Source organism: Galeopterus variegatus, unplaced genomic scaffold, assembly GCF_000696425.1.
Source record: "Galeopterus variegatus unplaced genomic scaffold, G_variegatus-3.0.2 Scaffold2550, whole genome shotgun sequence".
NCBI classification, from domain to species: Eukaryota; Metazoa; Chordata; class Mammalia; order Dermoptera; family Cynocephalidae; genus Galeopterus; species Galeopterus variegatus.
The window spans coordinates 44,142-60,117 of NW_007728661.1; the positions used below are offsets into that span (position 1 = coordinate 44,142).

At 45.1% G+C, this 15,976-nt stretch overlaps 1 protein-coding gene across 1 annotated transcript; it reads left to right on the plus strand.

Moving 5' to 3' along the window:
• Window positions 1–1,343: 1,343 nt before the first annotated feature.
• LOC103598262 (interferon regulatory factor 6) lies at window positions 1,344–13,733 on the plus strand. The gene is made up of 8 exons (XM_008582246.1): window positions 1,344–1,423; window positions 1,980–2,156; window positions 6,284–6,488; window positions 8,124–8,252; window positions 10,273–10,446; window positions 11,474–11,866; window positions 12,603–12,721; window positions 13,337–13,733. Exons 2-8 carry the CDS (start codon window positions 1,983–1,985, stop codon window positions 13,559–13,561), a joined length of 1,419 nt encoding a protein of 472 aa, XP_008580468.1. The 5' UTR covers window positions 1,344–1,423; window positions 1,980–1,982; the 3' UTR covers window positions 13,562–13,733.
• Window positions 13,734–15,976: the final 2,243 nt, after the last annotated feature.

The window sequence follows — 15,976 nt, forward strand, 5'->3', positions numbered from 1 at the left end:
CTCTTTGTCATGGCCCTGTTGCCTTAGTTTTTTCTTGATGGGCTGTGCATCAACTACAATAAACCCTTTTCTTCAAGTCCAGGATCAGTCCTCTCATGAGGTGGACTTCACATATCTGACAGACCCAGTCACAGGACTTACCAGTACAGCAATAGAAATCCTCAAAAGCCCCTTACCTGGTTGACCAGTTTGCTGCCTATTTCCCTGTTCTCTTTTTCCTTCCCTTGCCCCATCCCCCTTCCAGTAGGGCTAGGACCAGGGAGGAGAAGGTACAACCTGACCTTGGAAGAATAAGAAGTTCCTACTCCCTATAAGGTGTAAATGTACTCCATGGTTTGATGGCTTCACATGCTGCCCTATGAAACACCCTAAGCCAAGGCCAAGAATGTGGGGGCACTTGAACAATGCATGCCACCCTTGCCTGCTCACTGTGAGCTGTGCTCCCAGGGGAAGGTTTCAGTTGCAGGACTTGGTAATTGGGTCAGAAGGCTCAGGTGAGAGCAGGTCCTGCCTTGCTCTGAAAGTGCCAGAGGCTGAGTTGGGTTTGGGTTTTTCCCATGTGTTTCGAGTCTGACTGGGGAGAGAAGTGGTGTTAGGGGCCACCCGCTCAGTTAACCTACTTCAAGTGGGAGGCTTCAGCTGGTTTGGTTTCAGAACTGAGATCCAGGTAGGGATGTTTCTGGGTGTAAAGGTGACTTATTTGTCTTCCTGTCCTCAGTCCGTGGTGGGGCTTGAGTAGTTCCAATGCAGATTTCCTCAGGAAGGAGCATCTGATGGAAAACATTGGGCTTTAGTGTTTAGTAACTAACACAGTGCTTGGCACACGGTAGCTGATGAACAAATATTTGTTGAATGAATGTTGTTTTTCTAGGTGTTCCTTTCTCATTTTAAGTAAAAACAAAATAAGATCACCAAAAAATCCAAACACAATATCCCAGGCAAACAATTCTCCTGTGACTGTTTTTACTTTTAGGCACTCAGTCTGGGCAGTCCTTTGTTTTCTGCTGATTGCCGGCCGCTGTTGAATGTTATCTGCTATGTCCATGTGTTTTTATGAGAATCAATAGCAGACTTTACCCAGGCCGGCTCCTGCAACCAATCGGTTCACTCCAGCCTCTGTGGGGAGGCTGTCCTGGCTGTGCAGGCTTGTCTCATGACTGTTTTTAGTACTCTAGAGTTAGGAACTGTTGTATTTGATTATTCTAGGGGTTTTGAGCTTACCAGACTCAGGTGCTGGGAAGTGTTCTCAGAGCCATTGACTCCCATGTTCCCAAGCCTTCTCTCAGATACTGGATTGTCGTGTGGATAACTAGCTGAGACCCCTTTTTTTTGGCACAGTGTCGTTTGGGTGGCCCAGAGAAAGGAAATCTGCCTCGAAGCCTGGCCCTTCAGATTCTCGTGGACACACTGCCTGCTCGTCCATGTAAGTGAGGACTTTGGAATACAGGACCTGCCCCTCACCCACTTCTCTCTCACCATGATGATGTCATTTCTTACTGAAATATTCCCATTCACCTTTAGTTGTCTCGTTTAAAAAGAACGTACTTCAGCTTCTTGCCTGTATACTTGCTCTTTCTATAACTTTTTTCTCTCCTCTTCTGAGGTGGGATTGAAAAGAGCAATTTCACTTCTCTTCCTAAGCCTCTGGTACTTCAGGAAGGACTGTGTTCCAGCAAGGATGACAACACCTTTTTATTTTTCTGCTTCAGGATTTAAATAGAAGAAATGTGATCTTCTTGCATGATAAGTCTCATTTGGCTAGAGCATGCAGTATAAATGGCTTTGGAATAAGAATCAAAAGAACCTTTTAACCCCTTTTCTTTTCTTTCCCACTTGGCACAGTTTATTCCCATATTTAGTTTCTTTGCTGTAATCTAGTGAAACTGTAGCTCTATCATACAGGAATGGTGGCTGGGAAAAGTTCCCAGTGGCTGGCCTAATTCTTCTGTTCTCCCTGCTTCTCACTACCCCCTCCCCAGATCATGGCCCTTCACCCCCGCAGAGTCCGGCTGAAGCCCTGGCTGGTGGCCCAGGTGGATAGTGGCCTGTACCCTGGGCTCATCTGGCTACACAGGGACTCGAAACGCTTCCAGATTCCCTGGAAACATGCCACCCGACATAGTCCCCAACAAGAAGAGGAAAATACCATTTTTAAGGTAAAGAACATCTTTTACCACCTGCCTTGCCTTTTTTGCCAGTTCTTTTCTGGATCTGTTTGTTTCTACTTTGGCATGGGGAATACACTAGATCCAAAACTCTGATGAAATGTAGAGAATGTTAATGATGGGGGTGCCCAAACTTAGCAGGTATAGTAATTCTTCCCTCTGGGGCACGTCTATAAAGGTTGAAGCTCTTTATTCTTTCCCCTTGGTCAAAGGTACTCAACTCACATCCCAAAGGATCTGAGGTGGGGGTGGCTAAACTCCTGTAAGTGGTTGCAGAGATGTGGTTGTTCTGGAAGTTACCAAGGGTCAGCAATTAACTGCTCCTCTTCATTCACTCAGGGGTCTTGCTATAAAGAGGGGTACTTGGGCCTGGGAATGGCTATCTAGGCCAGGGCAAACCGTGGGGTATTAAAAGGCTCTTAACATAGTCTGTGGGATGGGCGTAGAGGGCCCTCAGCAAGTTTTTCTTTTGATATTAAAATATTTGCCCATACAGAAATAAAATTTAAAAAATATATATTTTGCTCATATTTATAACCTCTGCTTAAAAATTAAAGGTGATTTAAATATAAGTTTTTATTCCACAAATATGTTTTCTTAAATAAAAAAATAGGTCTTATGTGATAGTTATTTTATTTAACTGGAAACAAATTGCATAGCATTTTATAAAATGTAAGTGACACCAAAACTTGACTTAAGATAGAAGTAGGTGGGCAGCTGGTGTGGGAAGGAGTTTCATGTGGTTTCTAACTCTGGAGGCTGTGCCTCTGCTCCAGACCAACTTCTCTCTGCTGGTCACTTCTGTCTCACGAATAGCTTAAGTTCCTGCAGCCCCAAGACACGGAGAATTGAGTGTGCCCTTTTCTTCACTGAGTATATGCCTGAAGTCCAAAGTGAAATCCAGTCCCAAACCTGGGCCTCTTAAGATTGATGTCCCAGGTTCTTGCTGAGATTGGATCGGAAAGGGCAGAAAAGGTGGGCTCAGGGCTCAAAGGAAAGCCATTCTGGCCATGTTTCCCAGTTAACTTACTTATGTCAGGTGTTGAGAGGGGAGCAGAGAGAAAAGGGGCCTGAGGGTGCTTAGAAAGAAAGTAAATGAGTGCTCTTAATTTAGTATTAAATAATATAACAGTGATAAGGAAAACATCTGTAAACCAGCATCAGTTGTTGGAGTTGGCATTGAGAAGGAGATGGGCCTGCCTTGGCCCAGTTGGCCTTCTCCTGTGGCCCTGGTCTGAAACTGGATTTGCTGCTGAAGCATCTGGCAGTGGCTGCCCATTGGGAAGAGGCTAGTCCTGAAAGCCCTAGTTGTGAGGGTGACTTGCAGGCCTGGGGCTTGTGGGAAGAGTGGCTGTGGGGAGGCTGCTTGGCTTCGTTTGCATCATATATCTGTTTGCAGAATGCTGAGGGAGGGCCTAGAAAGTCAGGAGAAGAGGGAAAGTGCTTCCACAGACCTCAAGCTTTGCTGGGTCTTTGCGATGTGCAGGTAGGGAATAGGTGCCTGTGTTCATGATCTCATTTAATTCTCACGAAAACTCTAACAGGGAGGTATTACCCTCAGGTGTAGATGCAGAAGCTGAGTCTAAGAGTGGCTGAGTAACTTGCTAAAATCACCCAGCCAGTAAGTGGTGGAGTCAGGATTTGAACATATGTCTCTTTGTCTGGTTTTCGCCCTCAATCAGAGTGCCCCTTCTGACCAGGAATTGGAAGACCTGGCCTCAAATCCTACTACCATCAGCTGCATGTGTTGTCTTGAGCAAGTCATGTGACTTCTCTGGGCTTCAGCTTCCCCTTCAGCAAAATGGGGATGAAACAGTCTTGTCTGCCTCAGACTCTTGTCTGAGAATCAAGTGAAGGGATTTGTAAAGCACCGTCAAATGCAGAGATTATCTCCATTTTAGGAAGAAAAATAAGGACCCACACAATGATCAGAATCTCTCAGAAGCAAGACTCAGGATGGGTTTCAACAAGTAATGTTTATAAATCACAGTGATTGGCACATGGTACCTTGTAGGCCCTCCTTTCTTGACCCTAACGTTCTAATCATAAAGGGTCAGCCTTGGGTCCTCGGTCCTGTCTGAGTGGGCCCTGGGGGATGGCTGTGCAGTGAGCAGGAAGGCTGGGGCTGTGGTGCTGTGCTAGTCTGACTACTCTCTATAGAAAGACAGGGCTTTAGGGAGCCACAGAAATTTGCAGGCCTCTGCCAAAGTCTGTACAGCCCGAGTTGGCTGATTGGTGCAAGAGTGAGCATGGGCACAGAGGATGAGACAAACATAAGAGAAAATGTGGGGAGGTAGCAGCCAGGTACCACCAAGTAACTGGAGATGTGCCTCCCAAACTCTAGGGACCAGTGAAGCTGAAATCTCCCTATAGGCAGTTGGATGAATGGAGCAGCAATTAGGCCCCGTAGTGCCTGTGAAGCCATGTAAGGCAGCACAGCTTTGTCAGACCTTTTCATTCCATACCACAAAACAGAGGAACCCAAATCTGAGAAGATGGTAAGAGGAAGTCAGTCTCAGTTGGAGGAGGATTTAGATTAGCTCTTGGAAGAAACTTCCTCATGATTGTGAGGCTCTGCAAGGAGATCAGAAATCTCAATATACAAGGCAGAAAACTCAGCTTGAGAAAGAAGTCTGTAGTCAGGATCAGAGGCAGAGAATTGGGTTTGGACAAGTGATATGCCCTGTTAGCTGAAAACAGTTGGTGTGTGCTCCCTGTCTTGAGTTCTCTGCTAATGATATCTCGTTTTTCTGCATCAGAGCATGTCACACTCGTGAAGAAAGCTTAGCAATCAGAACATATGTTAGCAGTGGGGAGAGTAGATATCCTGTGAGCACAAACATGAGTGCGTGTCAGACCTGGAAGCAGGCCTGGTTTCTACTTCCTGCTTTGTTCTTAAGGACCTTGGTCTATGCTGTGTGCAGCCTGGGTCTTCCTTTTCCTCATTGGGAAGCCTACCTTGTTCCCCTTGTGTGGGGAAAGTGCTATGAATTCCCATATTTGAAAATCAGAAAGTGGGAGTCAAAGTGATTTTAGTCTGTGCCACCAGCTACTGGTGTGGCCGACAGATGTTGTTTCTAATGGGGTAGTAGTTTGAGGGAATAGAGAAAGGGATGGGGTGTGGATTTGTTATGACTTGAGACTCTGAGCCAGTGGGGCAAGCTGAACTCCCAGAGTGAGCTTCCTCTCCTCCTAAAGGCAATTGGTTTCTACCGTTCTTTACTTATGCATCAAATTGAAGACTAGAGGAATGGGACCAGCAAGGCCAAGGTTTTCATATCATTTGCCATCTCCTTCGTTGTACTTATTTTTGTATAAGTAACTCATTTCAAAAACAGATAAGCAGGGCCGGCCCGGTGGCGCACTGGATAGTGCGCCGCTTGAGAAGCGCGGCGGCGCTCCCGCCCAAGGGTTCGGATCCCACATGCAGACCGGTTCCCGCTCACTGGCTGAGCGAGGCGCGGGAGCAACACCGAGGGTTGCGATCCCGTTGCAGGACACGGAAAAAGACAAAAGACAAAAAAAAAAAAAACAGATAAGCAAAGGGCTGGGCCGTTAGCTCAGCTGGTTAGAGTGCAGTCTTGTAACACCCAAGGTCACAAGTTCAGATCCCCCTACCGGCCACCTGCTCTCCCCAATCCCCCCACCCCCCAAAACAGGGAAGCAAAAAAAAAGTTACCTGAAATTCTGCTACCTAGAGTGACCATTAGCATTTTGGTGCATTTCCCCTCCCAGACTTTTCTTTGTTTTTAGCCCTTCATTAAAGCAATGTCATCTCGACAGGTGCTGGTACCAACACTTGAGATAAGGCTCCTCGCTTTGGAAGATTGTGTTTGCACATGGCTTAATTTCCCTTAAGGATGCCCTGCCTGGTCCTGAGGGCAGTGTTTCCAGCAGCGGTCTCTGTAAATTGGGGTTGGGATGGTGGGGCAGTCATACAGGGGTGTGTGTGTGTGTGTGTGTGTTTGTATGAGAAAGAATGAGCACACATTCAACAACATCTTAGAATGTAAAAAAAAATTAATAAATAAGTAAACTTAAAAAAAAAAGAATGAGCACACATTTTGCAGTGGTTATGGGCAGTAGTGAACACTCAGTGTGGTTTTCCTGTTCCTCAGGCCTGGGCTGTAGAGACGGGAAAGTATCAGGAAGGGGTAGATGACCCTGACCCAGCTAAATGGAAGGCCCAGCTCCGCTGTGCTCTCAATAAAAGCAGAGAATTCAACCTGATGTACGATGGCACCAAGGAGGTACCCATGAACCCGGTGAAGATATATCAAGTGTGTGACATCCCTCAGCCCCAGGGCTCGATCATTAACCCAGGTGAGGCCCCAGTGCTGGGGAGAAGGTGGGCACTATGCCAGGTTCTGGGCTGGGCTCTTAAAGAGATAGTCAACTTGAAAGCAGCCTGGTTTACAAAGTTTAAGACTGGTAAAGCAAGAAAGCCTTTTCCTAGGAAGGACCCAGAGAACAAAAGATGTAAACTCAGCAAAATCTTCTTGCTCATTTAGGGGAATGGTAATTAGCCTGATTGCTTAAAGCATGAGAAAGTAGAGGGAGTATAGAGTTCTGCTGTAAAAATAGCCTTTCTTGGGACTTGAGAGGCCAAGTAGTTTTGAAGGAGGAGGAATCAGAACTTAGAAGGTTTGGGGCCGGCCCCGTGGCACACTCGGGAGAGTGCGGCGCTGGGAGCGCAGCATCGCTCCCACCGCGGGTTCGGATCCTATATAGGAATGGCCGGTGGCCGGTGCGCTCACTGGCTGAGCGCGGTGCGGGTGACACCACACCAAGGGTTGTGATTCCCTTACCGGTCACGAAAAAGACAAAAACAACAACAACAACAACAGAAAACAAACAAACAAGAAGGTTTGAGTTCTAATCCTGGCTTTTATCACTTTACTGCTCGTGGGACTTGAATCAAGTCATTTGACCTTTTGAGCCTCAGTTTCTTTTTTCTTTTTTTTTTTTTTACTGACCGGCAACGGGATCGCAACCCTCGGTGTTGCGCCCGCACCGCGCTCAGCCAGTGAGCGGGAACCGGTCTCCACATGGGATCCGAACCCTCGGCGGGCGGGCCGCCGCGCTCCCAAGCGGCGCACCCTCCCGTGCACCACCGGGCGGGCCCAGAGCCTCAGTTTCTTTTTTCTTTTTTTTTGTCTTTTTTTTTTTTTTACTGACCGGCAACGGGATCGCAACCCTCGGTGTTGCGCCCGCACCGCGCTCAGCCAGTGAGCGGGAACCGGTCTCCACATGGGATCCGAACCCTCGGCGGGCGGGCCGCCGCGCTCCCAAGCGGCGCACTCTCCAGTGCACCACCGGGCGGGCCCAGAGCCTCAGTTTCTTAACTCTAAAATGTGGGATCTCATTTTTCCTGCCTACTTCAAAGGCTGCTGTAAGAATCAATTGACATGACATGTGGAAGCTATTAAGTTCTTTATAAATGTTGGCTGAGTGATCATTTAATTTGTAGGATATTTTGCTAAGAATACCCCTGATTTTCCTATTTACTCAATGCTTAACAAGTATTAAGGACCAGATAATTTAGACTTGTATTCCAGTGAATTCAGTGAGGCCCTGCCATGAGGGGAGGAGTCTGTTCCTCATATTAAGCTTACAGGGGTGAGAAGTTGATGTCCTCGAGTCCTTAAAAGGGATACTAGTGTGTAGGAAGTTAATGTGTAGGTATGCTAATGTGTCAAGAGATTTCTAGAAGGGAGTAGGGTTTGCAGCTCCTGCACAGGGGAAGAAAGGAGATCTTGCATTGGGACTCTGTAGGAAGAGTTGGAGCTAGGAGTTCATGTACCCTTGGATCCCATTCCTTTTAGCTAGGGCAGTGAGGGTGCATACTGAACCCAAGGAGCCTCTGTGCTAGCAGTCCCTAGCATGGATGGTGAGACTGGTATAGGGATAACAGTGCAACCTGAACCGGTCACCTGCAGCCTTGTGTGTCTTGGGTAGGATCCACCGGGTCTGCTCCATGGGATGAGAAGGATAATGATGTGGATGAAGAAGATGAGGAAGATGAGCTCGATCAGTCACAGCACCATGTTCCCATCCAAGACACCTTCCCGTTCCTGAACATCAACGGTGAGTGGGGGTAGTAGGTGGTACAGAGGGATAAGGAGGATGTAAGGGGCTTTGACCTTGGAACTGCTGACCCCTCAGCCACATGGCCCTGGGAGCAGGATCAGGCCCTGTGGCCGGCCTGCTGGTCTGTTAGCAAGTAGGAGCCATAAGCAAGGGAACAATGCCAGCTCGGTTATCCCAGTGCAGTGGGATGTGTTCTAAGCATAGAGAACACCTTCTGAATCTTATGTGATAATTCATGACATAAAAAAATCTAAACCCATTCTCAATCCCACATACAAATATATCAGTGGTTATAAATTTTGACCATTTCCTTCAGGCTGGGAGCAGACATTTTGATGAAATGTAGGCACCCTTTTCCACTATTTCCCTTGGTATCAGTTCTGTATCACTTCCTTAACAGAGACCACTCTGCTTAAGCTGTATCATGGGCAACTTGGCTCTGATAGGATTTATCTGCAGGAGACTTTTCTCTTCTTTTATGGACATTTGAATTCAGCTTCCCAGGAAAAATGAGTTGCAAGGTTGGGAGGCCACTGTATGAGAGAACAGGTACTGAATCTCCCACTGCACATCCTGAGGACACTCAGACAAGCTGAATTGCTCTTCTGCAGCATCTTCACTTCATCTGTCCACTGAAGTGCTCCTAGTTAAATCACTTGCATCAGTTGATCAACTTTTTTTGTTGCCTTTTTGGTACGTCTGGCTGCTATGGGTCAAATGAGATAACTTGTGCCACCTAGAATACTTAATATATCAAAATGATTTATTTAGGATTTGGGGGTACTCTATTCTAGGTGATGCCCCTACCTTTGAGAATCAGGAAATGACTCTTATTGCCTATTTACTGGCCCTCCTTCCCTTATCCTGCCATTTATATCTTTGCAACCAAGTGATGGGTAAAGAAAAATTTTGTAGAGATCTTCCAGGTTAATACCGCCACGTGCTATATTCACATTTAAGGAAATTTTAAGAGTTGGACATCTGGAAATGTGGGATCCTTTCCCAAATCCTTGGCTGACTCATTCTGTTATTCTCAATCCTTAAAAGGTTGCAACTTATTTCCAGTATCCTGCTGTCCTGTTTCTGTTCATATTTTATTAAAGCCAATACTGTGTGTCCTTGTGTTATGGGCTGCCTTGATCCTTTTTGGAAAGTTGTGGAATATATATTAAAAATAAAAAAGTAAAATGGGTACATAGATTTAACCAGACTTGTACACAAAAGGTCAAAGAAACATTAAACTTCTGATTTCAGAGCTGTTGGGGCAGAGGAAGAAGAATTGTTGAAGAATAGATGACTAAGAAGTGAGGCTAAGAGGAGAAATCTGTAGACTTTGGAGCAAGCCAACTTTGACAGTAGCAGGGAAATAGGATAGGTTTTTCACTCTCTTTTTTAGAAGCTTTAATGGGATACTTTTGAATAAATAATACTTTTACATGGTTTAAAGTTTATAATAGTACACAAAGGTAATCAGTTGAAAGGTTTTCCTTTCATTCTGTCCTGGAAATGTCTAGTTCTTTCCCTGGAGACCAATCTTTCCAGGTTCTTCAGTATCTTTCCAGACACTTTATGCATGTAAAAGTATTAATTTTTAATGAAATTTCTGTACATTAACCCTCACTTGAAGCTAATCAACTAATTCAGTTGAGTTCATTTTATGGAATACAATCAGCTTCTATTTAATTGCTGGGGCCAAATTTTGCAGCAGGGAATCTCTCACTCATGTCCATTCTAATTTAACCCCTAGAGAAAACTCCCTTGTGTATCTGTTAATCTTCAGCAAACACAGGTTTTCGAACTATGAGTTTATGGGAGAAATAATATTACAAAGAAAGAGCCAGGGAGCCTTATTTCTTATTGTGTTAGTTGCAGGAATTATTGATGGGCTGGGAGATCACACTGTGTCATAGTCCATGGTTTGATTCTTGTCTGCTAACCTGGTTAGTTCTTAGAACCTCAGACCAGGTTTTGCATTGTGTAGTGCCCCTTCCTGCTCACCCACGTCCTTCTGTTTTAGGTTCTCCCATGGCGCCAGCCAGTGTGGGCAGCTGCAGTGTAGGCAACTGTAGTGTGGGCAACTGCAGCCCTGAAGCAGTATGGCCCAAAACAGAACCTCTGGAGATGGAAGTGCCCCAGGCACCCATACAGCCCTTCTATAGCTCGCCAGAGCTGTGGATCAGCTCTCTCCCAAGTAAGTGAGCCCTGATCTTTCTTGCTGGGTCTTTATCTCCTATTACAGTCCCTTTCCTGTCCTGCCCTTTGCCTCTGTTTCTTTGCCATGTATAGAGTAACTACCTGTCCCACAGGCACCCTCTGTATCTGGTTCCTGGCTGGCTGATGAGTCAGCAGGGAAGAAGTAAAGAAACATTGGCCTACTTGCCCATGGCGATGCTCTAATTGGTTAAGTTCCAGGTTACTCACCTTGCAGGTGGGCAAGAGGCTGGGGTTTATCAGTCTGGCTAGGGGATTTGGGGACAATGCCAGTTGTGGGATAGAGAGGTTAATGGCATAGATTTGGTCAAGGAGGCACTTGAATTTTGAGGGGCTTTAGGACTCGTAGGAAAAAATCTCTTTATGAATTTGGTACAGATTTATCTCAATGAAGAATCAGTGTCATTGTCCCGGTCTCCCTTTCACACTATACCTGGTGGGCGCGTGAGTGATAAAATTCTGTCTGAGAGGCTAAGTAGCTTTGATAAGGCCTGTTGGGTTAAATGGAGACTTAGTGAGTGAAAATTCACTTTGCTGTGTCCTTTTATGGTATATTGTTAGAACAGATCCACAGTGCACGCCCACATCTGTAATGTTCAGAAAGATGGCTTGATATTTCTTCTTGTTCCTGTGGTTTCTTTAAACAATGAGCTAAAAATAAGAGACAAACCAGATACCATAGTTTTTAGCTTCTTCCAGTGCCTGTTGATGTGAACACTCAGTGTGAGGTGGGGATAGCAGGACCCTGCACTTAACTTGGTGACATTCTAGCCCTTAAGGTGTGGTGATTGAACAGAGATAGTCTAGATGGACCTTGAACTGTTTGCTTTAAGGCAGCCTGTTCAGTGAATATTCCAGGGATATGCTGATGTCTCCCTTTATTGCAGGAAGGATAACTATGGCAGTGGCCTTCCTGAATGCTTGATCTTGATGGACTTGGATGAGTTTTAGGGATGGACAGGCAGAGCAGTGGAACAGGACTCTCACTGTCATCTCTCACCTTGCAGTGACTGACCTGGACATCAAGTTTCAGTACCGTGGGAAGGAGTATGGGCAGACCATGACCGTGAGCAACCCCCAAGGCTGCCGGCTCTTCTATGGGGACCTGGGCCCCATGCCTGACCAGGAGGAGCTCTTTGGTCCTGTCAGCCTGGAGCAGGTCAAATTCCCAGGTCCAGAGCATATCACCAATGAGAAGCAGAAGCTGTTCACCAGCAAGCTGCTGGACGTCATGGACAGAGGACTGATCCTGGAGGTCAGCGGTCATGCCATTTATGCCATCAGGCTGTGCCAGTGCAAGGTGTACTGGTCTGGGCCATGTGCTCCATCTCTTGCTGCCCCTAACCTGATTGAGAGACAAAAGAAGGTCAAGCTATTTTGTCTGGAAACATTCCTTAGTGGTGAGTATTTTTTTCAGAAGGTCAGTAGTGGGAATTGCTCCCTGGAAGTATATCTTCTTCCATTCCTCCCTTTCTCCTTCCTTCTTTCCTGCTTGCAAAGGTCTTAAGCAAAAAATTACTTCTGGAGGAAGTCAGGGGAGAAGAGAACCTTGGTTCTGAAAAATGAAAGTGACTTAGGCAATGAAGAAGAGAGTTCCATTCCCAGGGAATGTACTTGGAAGCTATTTTTTGGTTGGTTGTGGTTCCTTCAGTGGTAGGAGAGAGAGACAGCCTTGTCATTCCTCTCCAGATGTTACCAGCTTATGTTAAAGATAAGCATAAAGTTAAATTTGGAAGGTGACCCTGTTTGTCATATTTAGCAAAACACATACTTGTTTCTTTTGGGAAATATCTGAGTGGTGAATTCAAGCAGACAATTTTAGGGAGAGCACTGAGATGGGAATTTTGCAATGTGGTTTGAATCCCAAGTCTAGATCAATGATGTTCAATAGCATCCTCTGAAATGATGGAAATGTTCTGTATTTGTACTGTTCAATATGCTGTCCACTAGCTGCGTGTGGCTATTGGGCATGTAAATGTGACTAATGTGCCCAAAGAACTATTTCATTGTAATTAATTTAAAATTAATAGGCACATGTGGTTAGTGGCTACTGTATTGGACAGCATAAAAAATTATATTTACTAAGTGGATATGGAATGACCCAGTATACCAAACTTGCTCTTCTGTGTTCTGCAGATCTCATTGCCCACCAGAAAGGACAGATTGAGAAGCAGCCACCATTTGAGATCTACTTATGCTTTGGGGAAGAATGGCCAGATGGGAAACCTCTGGAAAGGAAACTCATCTTGGTTCAGGTGAGGAGATAAGGGTGTGTCAACAACTCTTCTTTTTTCCAGTGCTTTAGCCTCCAGGTGTGCCTTGAGCCCTGATGAAACATCCAGCAGACACAGGCTTTGTAGAGTAGGACCAAGCTGGGGAATATGAGGTCCTTAAAGTGGGTGACTGATTTAGTGGAGAACTTATCTTTCATTTTCTTACTGACATTAGAGTCTTGCTGAAATCTCACAGGATATGACACTTTCCTGCTTTTCTTATAAAAAACCTTTTGAGTTGCTTTTAAGAATGTAACCTTATTTTAGGAAGTGGTAGCAAGGCAACTTGGATTTGGACCCCGGAATTGTACAATGAGGCAAGCAATAGATGAAATTTGGTTAAAAGTCTTGCTAAGTAAGCAGTCATTTATTTTGGCATGTGATGTTATGCTACATATAGATTCTTTACCTTCATTTGAATCAACTTCTAGAGTGAAACTTGGCAGGATGGTTGAGAGAGATGATGTATCCTGTATCTAGGCATTAGAGTTGGAGGTTTCCCCTGGGCCTCACAGATCTTCCTTCAATCTTAGGCCCCTCCGGCTGCTTTAAAATACCTTTTCCTCAGTAGATACCCATGTGCTCTGTCCTGAACAGGTCATTCCAGTGGTGGCTCGGATGATCTACGAGATGTTTTCTGGTGACTTCACACGATCTTTTGACAGTGGCAGTGTCCGCCTGCAGATCTCGACTCCAGACATCAAAGATAACATCGTTGCTCAACTGAAGCAGCTATACCGCATCCTCCAAACCCAGGAAAGCTGGCAGCCCATGCAGCCCACCCCCAGCATGCAACTGCCCCCTGCCTTGCCAGCCCAGTAGTCACAAATGCCATCTTCTTCGTTTTCTTTTTTACAATATTGTACATATGGATATTTTTTATTATTCAGATTTAACCAGCTTTTAAATCTCTCTTCTTTCTAACAGTATTAGAAGTCTATGACTCTCCAAATATGCCTAGCTTTAAAAGTTGATTTAATTTATGGAAAAATCACCCTTCAGACTTTCCTTTTCTTTTTTAAACCACCTGATGGTAGCAAAATGTAGTCAAAGGAGATTTGGCCTGAGAGTTTGGACACCAGAGTTCTAGCTGCAGCTTGGCTTCTATTGTGATCTTGAGCAAGTCATTTAACCTCTGGGCTTCACATATATCACTTGTAAAGTGAGGGGATTGGAACGATGCCTGCAGTTGCATCCAGCTTTAAAACTCTGACTTGATGACGTTGTTCTATTTGTAGAAGGCAAAACTGCCTGGAACAGAAATCTTCTGTGTTGTTCTTGTACCACACTTCCCTTTGCTTTCAAGCCTTGATTTGCCCAGGATCAAGCTCCGTTTGACCTGTTTTGCTGGTATAGTAAGCTGGCTCCCTGATGTGGGGAATGAGAGGGAGAGCAGCTGGCTGGTTGCTTAGGAACTAAGCTTGATATCTAAATAGAAATGGGTGCCAAAGTCTGAAAGTCACTCAGCCTGTGGAATAAAAGCTCATAAATTGCGCTTGTAAAGGGAAGCTGTCGACACAGAAAACCTAGGGATTCTGTGGAAGAATGGGTTGTCAGGTGGTTACCTTGTCACCACTCAGATACCCCTGTGTATGTGTGTGTGTGGTAGAGGAGAGAATGTGACTCAGGTGGTAACCTTCAGAAGGAGGAGCTCTCTTTTTATTTTCTTCTCTGAGGAAGACCTGGGAGTGAGATGTACTCCTCTGACTACGAAAGGGACAGTTTCTCATTGCTTGGAGATTTTTAACATATTCTGTCATTTGGATTTTTTTGCATTTGAGGAAAATGGGGTTTTGGGTGTGTTAAGGCCAGGCTGAGGAAGGGCTGGGCAGTGCTCTTCTGCTCATCTAGCACAAACCTGCTTGTCTCCCTTGCTAGCGAAAGGATCTGGGTGTGAATGACGAAGGTGAGTGGTGTAGAATACTGCAGCTGCATTTGTCACAAACTGGTCCCATCTAGTAATGTTTGCTCAGTCCCTGACCCTTCTGTCCCTCTCTGTTATTTATTTTTTTAAAAGATGAAAATTTCTGTAATTTAAACTCCAGGACGTAAATGGAAAAAAAGATGCTAATCTCTGGTGGCAGGTCTCAATCCTCTTGAATACTGATGCCTGTTTGTGTCAGGCCATAGTAAGGAAGCCCATGTCTAGTCTGCTACACTTAAAACAACACATCTCCTACTTTCCAAAATGACTGAAAAGTTGGGCTAGCTTCATTTAAAAAACAAAAAGCTCAACTTAAAGGTGACAGTGGCAGTTATTTATTTAAAATGCTTAAGCCTTGGTTTTAGGGTCCCTAAAAGACCTAGTATAATCTGTTATTATTAAAAGCATGACCAGGAGAGATCTGGGTTGGTCAGGTGCCCAGCTTCAAGCAAAAGTTGGCCTTTTAAAGACCAGGAAGCATGCAAGACATAGAACTACTTTTCTTTTTTTTTTGGTTATTTTGGTTAGTGGGTGAAGTGAGGGCTTGGTCTTCATGTTTGGCTTCCCCATCTGTATCTGGGAGCTCAAAGTTAAAACCCACTGTAGGCAAATTGGAAGGGCATTGTTGAATCTGGGCTGGTCTCTTTCCCTTCTGTGAAATGCTAACAGCCAAGCTGTCTGGATGGGAGCCCAGATAATCTAAGTTGGCAAAGGCTTTTGAGAAAGTGCCAAGAAGGACTGAGCTTTTAGTATGTGACTGTAATGAAAAGTTTATGAGAGCAACAGAGGAACGGATGAGTGGTTTTATGTGGTCTTGACTAGATAGCTCAGTTTGTCCCTTGCATTGAATCCTTTTCAGAATGCTAGGAGAGTGCATGCAGGGATCTCCTACATCACCCTCAGCATTCTTTCTCTGGTCCTAATAGATGGATGCCAAGTGTCCTTCCTTTCTTGGGGAGTTAAGTCTGCTATCTCCTTTAGTGGCTACCACCACTCACTCCCTTGGAGTTTTCTTCTCCCTTGCTTTCACCACTTCCTTTTCCTCACTGTGTACCCCACCAAACTAGGTTAGTTCAAAGTTAAAAAGAGTCCACTGGAGGTAAATTAGGAGGGCAAGTCTTATGTTCCCATCGCACCCTATACTTCTGCTTTCAGTATAATCATTTACCTTGTAATTGCTCAGCATGCATCTTGCTTCACTACAAACTTGCTGAAGGTAGGGATTGTTTGTCCTAGACTTTTCTGCCAGTCCTAAGAACAATGTCTGGTACACAGTATGTTCTTAAATATTTGTTTCTAGAATAAATGAATAA

Coding starts and splice junctions, on each gene's coding strand:
- LOC103598262 (XM_008582246.1), top strand. CDS start 1,983: ATGGCCCTTCACCCCCGCAGAGTCCGGCTGAAGCCCTGGCTGGTGGCC. Junction 8,253..10,272: donor CCCGTTCCTGAACATCAACG/GTGAGTGGGGGT, acceptor CTTCTGTTTTAG/GTTCTCCCATGGCGCCAGCC. Junction 12,722..13,336: donor GGAAACTCATCTTGGTTCAG/GTGAGGAGATAA, acceptor TGTCCTGAACAG/GTCATTCCAGTGGTGGCTCG.